The 6,827-nt window shown below is 42.4% G+C and overlaps 1 protein-coding gene across 3 annotated transcripts in view; it reads right to left on the bottom strand.

The window, feature by feature from the left end:
- LOC134617563 (gastrula zinc finger protein XlCGF57.1-like) overlaps positions 1–5,509 on the bottom strand; it is a 28,736-nt gene extending 23,227 nt beyond the window's left edge. The window contains exon 1 of one of the 3 annotated variants that reach the window (XM_063462845.1): positions 5,267–5,509. In XM_063462845.1, coding sequence (XP_063318915.1) covers positions 5,267–5,438 — 172 coding nt within the window. In that variant the 5' untranslated portion in view covers positions 5,439–5,509. Of the gene's footprint in view, positions 1–1,013 lie in introns of all 3 variants that reach the window. The other 2 variants (XM_063462846.1, XM_063462847.1) reach the window with 2 other exon arrangements.
- Positions 5,510–6,827: the final 1,318 nt, after the last annotated feature.

Below are 6,827 nucleotides of genomic sequence, written 5' to 3' on the forward strand. Positions count from 1 at the left end.
AGAGAGGATGACAGCTGAGAAGGGCAGAAAATGCAGATAGAACAATTGACCATTTCACAGGACGAGGGCAATTGTTGATGGAGATTCTCAATCTTGGTGTAAAAAAAGTCCATAAATTTGTTGCAAACTGCGGCAGAGTGTGTATGTATGGCAAAGGTATCTGGGGGTTTAACAATATTGTGCAATGTAGAAAACAAAGTGCGAGTGTTTCCTTCAGCAGATTCAATAACAGAGGTGTAGTAAGCAGATTTAGCATGATGAATAGCTTCTTTATAGTGTTGTATATGGCTGAGATACATGTCCTTGTGAATAGTAAGTCCTGTTTTCCTGGAGAGACGTTCTAGGCGGCGTCCAATAGCTTTAAGTTGGCGAAGTTCAAATGAATACCATGGCGCAGAGCGAGAGAAAGAAACAATTCGAGTTTTTTGGGGAGCCAAGGTATCTAAGAGGTCGATAAGTTCATTGTTATAGTGAGATACCAGGTCGTCTATGGAAGCTGAGGCATCAATGGTAGGTAAGTTATTAATGCCATGGGAAAGAGCTGATGGATCAATGCCCCTAATATTTCTAAAAGTAACTGAGCGGTTTTGTTTATTTTTGTATAGTGGGAGACTAGCATTGAATAAAACTAATTTATGGTCTGAAAAAGGCATGTCCAATACAGCACAATTTTTAGGGGTGACACCGATACAGCAAACAAGATCCAAAATGTGTCCTTTGGAGTGTGTGGGAATGTCCATATATTGGTGTAAGCCAAAATTGTCCAGACAAGATATAAAATCTCTTGTGGCTGAATTTGATGTGTTGTCCATGTGGATGTTAAAATCGCCCAGCAGTAGTATATTTGGAGATAAGAGTAGGGTTTCAGCGAGAAAGTTAGAAAAATCAGTTAAAAAGTCAGAGTTGATTTTAGGTGGACGGTAAACAGCAACTAATACTGTGGGGGTTGGTCCATTAATTTGAATCAGCATGGATTCAAACGAGGAGTAGGCAGGAGCAGAAAGAGAGGTTACCTTGTACTTGCTGTTGTACAGGATCGCAAGGCCACCCCCACATCCCGTCACACGGGGCTGGCAGGTGTAAACAAATCCAGGCGGAGTAGTCAGGTTGAGATCGGCAAAATCATTTGGACGCTGCCAGGTCTCCGTCAGACAAAGAAAGTCCAGATTATGATCATTAAGAAGATCATAAACAAGAGGTCCCTTGTTGGAGAGGGATCGGACATTAAGCAATCCGACGGAAACGGGATAGTCACCGCAAGCTTTGCAAACCGACCGGGCAGGGCTAGCAAGCACACTAGGGTCAGCAGTCCGTCCACCAGGCTTCCTAGCGGAGCGGCGGTGAGATGACCACAGGGATGGTATCGAATTCCTGCTGTCAATCCTGTAATTCCGTCTGGATCCGCGGTGGATATACTTTCGACGCGGGCGCCAGGCGATCGCAGGGTGTAGCAGTGAAGCTGGCGGAAAGGTCGAGAGGTGCTGGAAGCGCAGGAAGAGTAGCTCTGATGTCGAGTACCTCAGCGTGGAGGAGACGGGCCGGAGTATGGACTGCAGAACAAACCCGGAGGAGAAGAGCCCGGAGGAGCAGCAACTTAGCAGTAGGGCTAGGCTATATCATACAGTTCACGATAATACCGGTGTAATTTTGGGCAACGATAGGAAAATGAAATATCGCGATAGAATATGGGTAAAACGCGCATGCGCAGTGCCTATGTTTACATACGCACATGGCAGCGACGCAGAATGAGAAGAGCAAAAGTGGATTGTTGAATGAAACGGATGAACCAGAATTGGTTTGTAAAAATGCTGCAACCTCAGTGGTGTAGAACTGGTTTAGCTTTCGTCCGTCAGATACACAACAAAGCACTATTTTTGGTAGAGCATGGTAGCGGGCCGTCGTTATTACCGTGTTGTTTGGAAAATACGGCACACTTTAAATCAATCCTTTGATTTTTCTGAAAATCGACAGTGCCCCTTATAATCCCGTGGGCCTTATGTATGAATTCTGGTTGTGTTTACTGACCTCAAAACGATTTTATGTGCTACACGGCGCTCGAAAATCTGTCAAATGTTTTAGTACGACTTTGCTAAGCTACGAACCGCTTGATGGATTGTCGGAGCATTACGGCTATCGTAGGCAGGAGCCTCGCGGAGTGATACGTACTGTGCTTCAACATAATATTACCGTATTGTGTGTGTATAACCTCTTTTTAAGTTTTGTGGATGTTATACATGGTTATGCTGAGGACATGTCGGCCAGTTTCCACTGGAAATGCCTTTTGGTTAAACTGTCAGCAAGGAATTTGCACTGTTACATTTTTATATAACTTTAATGCACATAAAAAACAGCTGCTTGTTTAAGTGAAAATACATTGATGGGGTTTTTTGCACTAATAAAGTTGTGGAGTTGTAAAGTATTTTGTCTAGTGTCAATTATATCGTCAGTTATATCGTTATCGCAAATTTTCAAATGTATATCGTGATAAATATTTTTGGTCATATCGCCCTGCTCTACTTAGCAGTAGTCATGATGTAATACCGGCTATCCAAAGACAGCGCAGCTGATGCTGACAGCTGATGCTAACAGCTGATGCTAACAGCTGATGCTAACAGCTGACAGTAAATGTGTCCAAAGCACACCGGCCAAAGAGGTCAGGCAGGGAAGCACTTTACCTGGGAGACAGTAGATTCAGAGAACAAAACAAACAAACTTTTGTAACTATACTAAGCAGTAAGTATAGATGTATGCAGAGGGGAGCAGCGGCAGCCAAACGCGCCAGCGTCCACTCCTCATCACCTAAGACATTTTCTGTCGGGAGTCCGTCTCTCTTCTTTGTTTTTGGCCCACTTTGCACCAGAAAGAGGAAACCAGCGGCGGAACAACAGCAGCACGTTTAAGCTTGATAAGCTGTTGTTAGAATTTATTTAATATTACTTTCTACACCAGGATCCTTTTCTACGTAGCTGACGGCTGGTAACTGTGCAGGGGCGGATCTAGCAAAGTTTAGCCAGGGGGGCCGATAGGGCATGAACAGGGAAAAGGGGGCACAAAGACATACTTATCTTTCTTATTCTCATTTAAAATGTCTAGCTTTTAATAAATAATTATCTGAATCTTACACCCAAAGTTTTAATCTGATGTAAAATGTATAGAAGTCCATTACTGTATATATTAACTGTTAAGTCTAATATACCCTAGTGAGCTATAGTACTTTTTCCTTTGGGAAAGTACCATCTGTGAATTCTGCAATTCTGTTGAAGAAAGATGTTGAATCTATTTAATTATTCTTGAAAAATAATTTATTTCTGTGCACCCTGCATCAAATTAAAGTTGATTACATTGATTAAGCATCATGAGGTGGAGGGTGGGGGGGTGGTTCCCCATTTTCTTTTGCTGGGAGTTTGCAACCCTATTAGTTAGGTTGCTTAATATTTCTGCTAAGTACTCTTTAAAATACCAGAATAGGGAGGATGGAGTAGGTTTAAGTTTATTAGATTGATCAGTGTTTCTGAACTATGAAATATTTTGGCCGCAGTGTTTTGTTTTTTTTTTTTTTTTTTTTTTTTTGTTTTTTTTTTTTTTACACACAGGTATAACAGAATATATTTAGTGTTGTTGTTTATTTAAACTTGAGTATGAACTTTTACAAAATGCAGCAAGATATTAAAAAACAGTTTTATTGATTAAAAAACACTATATCGGATTCATATCGGTATCGGCAGATATCCAAATTTATGATAACGGTATCGGTATTGGACATAAAAAAGTGGTATCGTGCCATATCTACTAAATACCACCTCAATGTGTGTCGGACGTCATAGCAACGCAACTGCAAGTCCTGTGATGTCATTTGTATGTGACACAACCACAACAACAGAGGACGCTGCGGCAGTATAGCTGCTGCCCACACACACAGACCACTACCTCCTCTTTGACTCCCACCACCGTCTGGAACACAAACTTGGACCCTACAACACTGGGCAGAAAACAAGCCCAGGGCAGAAGGCAAAGAAATGGAACACACACGTCAACAAAGCTTTCAAAATGTGTGGTTATCCCAGCTGGGCCTTCATCCAACCAGCACAGATGCAGAGTAAAGAAGGTCAGACACCAACGAGCCACACACTCATACACAAACTGGTTCATCCCAAACACAAGCTAAGCAACACAGTGTATGCTGTGGAGTGCAACTCGGAGAGCTCAGACCTCTGCAATGAAGAAATTAAACAGCCACTGCATAAACGCATGGCACAACATAGAAGAGCCACCTTGACAGGACGAGACTCGGCTGTACATCTGCATCTAAAGGTCAAAGGTCACTCTTTTGAGGATGCCAATGTCCACATTTTGGACAGTGAAAACAGATGGTTTGAAAGAGGAGTGAAAGAAACCATCCTTGAACAGAGGGCGGGGCTTACGACACCAACTGTCTGCTACCTACAACCCAGTTTTGAGATCCCTTCCCAGGCACCTCAACCCCTACTCACATCTTGTCAGTTGATCTAAATAAGTCACATGATAGGGCAAGGCGAGGTCCCACGATGGTTTCACCCGAAGTCTCTGCCGATAGCGACCTACACCCTTTTTTGACACCTTGGCTCACATGATGAATAGTGGGTCAACGACCCTCTTAAGGGACAACTGGGACCTGAACAAACTGAGTACCGTGTACTGATTACATGAATACAGTTGAAGTTTCAGAGCAGTCATGTTAGAAATAAACACACTACTGCACTGGGAAAATATAACTGGGATAATACTGTGTTTCCTGCTCGCTGTGCTTGTTTCTGCTGCTCCTTAAATGTCTCCATTGTCCATTAACTTTATAATTTCTCCAGATTTCTCAACGCAGCTAACACAAAGACAACTTGAAAGGACAGATGTAGTAGTATCCCACAGAGAGAATGGGGGGTGGGGTTATATAAATCAGTGTGTGGCCAACAGCAGAGACACAAAGAGACACGCACTGCTAACAAAAGAAGCGCGTTATGTGATCGATATCAAACTATAAAGTTACCTTCTTTATGTTACACCCACGCCTGAAATGTGAATCAATTTTCCACGCCATCTGGAACCTGCAGTTAACCGTTTCAGGTATGCGCTCCTTCACAATAACCCGACGGCATCAATTTATTTTCAGTGAAGTTTACAGCAGCATTTTCGTGACCTCGTTACATCTACCTGTCCGTTTCACCCCTTTAAATGCATGCTGCTGATCCACTAGTTCGCAGCTTTATCATGCAGCGGTGGTTTTGTTACGTACCTATTCTCTGTAACTTTATTTTGGGGAACTTAACGGTGATATCCCGGAGTATGCGCTGCCTGGCATCGGCCTCATTCTGGACGATCGTTTTTACAAAGGCTCCGAATATCTCTTCAGCAGCAGCCGTTAGTCGCTCATTAACAAAGTCTCTCAAATACTCGACTGAACACATCGTTACTTCAGCAGCTCAAATATTTATCTGCTATAAAGTACACAACCGTTTTCAGCTTCGACTACCGAGCAGAGCCAGAAACGTTCTACGCATGTGCAAAAGAACTTCTTCCTGTTCCTTCCTTTCACAATAAAACCCATCGACATTTTTAACAAGCTTTATTTAAAAATGACAACCTATGCACCACTGACTGTAGAAAGGACTGTTATCCTGTGATGTTTATACAGCCAGTGGAGCATACAAAGAAACTTAATGCCATAACAGGAAATGAGTGTGTACAAAATAATAATACAAAATCACTAGTTTTAAACTCAGTGATTGCAAATAATGTAAATTATTATTTGGGAGTAACAGGCAGAAGTTAGACAAAACATTCACGAAGAAGATGAAGATGGAGGCTTGGATGGAGCTCTGTGTAACATGTGAGAGGCTGAGATTAGGAAGAGCTGGGCTGCACGAAGAACTGCGAGGGAAACTAACATATAAGCAGTGAGATTTAAAGTATGCAGAGTGGATGGCTCGAATGAGTTGGGCAGAAAGATAATTGGACTAGACCAGTGATGTCAGCAGTGAGCTTGACAGAAAAGTGGAAGTGATGAAAAGGATAGATTGGCCAACAAACACAGACAGATCTGCGATACAGATCTTCCTTATTGAACCATGTGTAAGCTTCATTTCAATAAGCAGAGATTTTTGGGATGAACGGAACATGATTTATTGATAAACAGAAAGCAATCAAACAATTCCACAATTTTATTGTAACAATAATTCTATTCTATTCTATTCTATTCTATTTGGTGATTGGACTCCAATGGCCCATCACAGCTGAACGGATTCCCGGAGACAGAAATTAGGCAGAACCCCCAAAGAAAAAAGAAAGACAAAAGAAAAGCTATCTTACTCATGCAGTTCCACTCTATAGAAAATAATACACAGTACTGCTAAGCTTAGAAGTGGATCATGGTAAATGAGACACAGAGCGGGCAGAGTAAAAGGGCCATCGGTGGCCAGAAGAGCGTTAAGGAGCTGAGACAGAGCTCATGATCTGTGATAGAGATCAAGGCCAGTGAAGGCTAGGAGAGAAAGCAGAGAGCCTGCAAGAGGCTGAGCGCTAGCAAAGGACAGACGAAGGAGAGAGCCTGCATTAAGGCTCAATTCAATTCAGTTTTATTTATACAGCACCAAATCACATCGACAGTCACCTCACAGCACTTTATACTGTAATGTAGACCCTACAATAATACATACAGACAAAAACCCAACAATCATATGACCCCCATTATGAGCAAGCACTTTGGCAACAGTGGGAAGGGAAATCTCACTTTTAACAGGAAGAAACTTCCAGCAGAAACAGAGGGGAGGTTATCTACCGCAACCGGTTGGGCTGAG

The sequence above is a fragment of the Pelmatolapia mariae genome, linkage group LG18, assembly GCF_036321145.2.
Source record: "Pelmatolapia mariae isolate MD_Pm_ZW linkage group LG18, Pm_UMD_F_2, whole genome shotgun sequence".
NCBI classification, from domain to species: domain Eukaryota; kingdom Metazoa; phylum Chordata; class Actinopteri; order Cichliformes; family Cichlidae; genus Pelmatolapia; species Pelmatolapia mariae.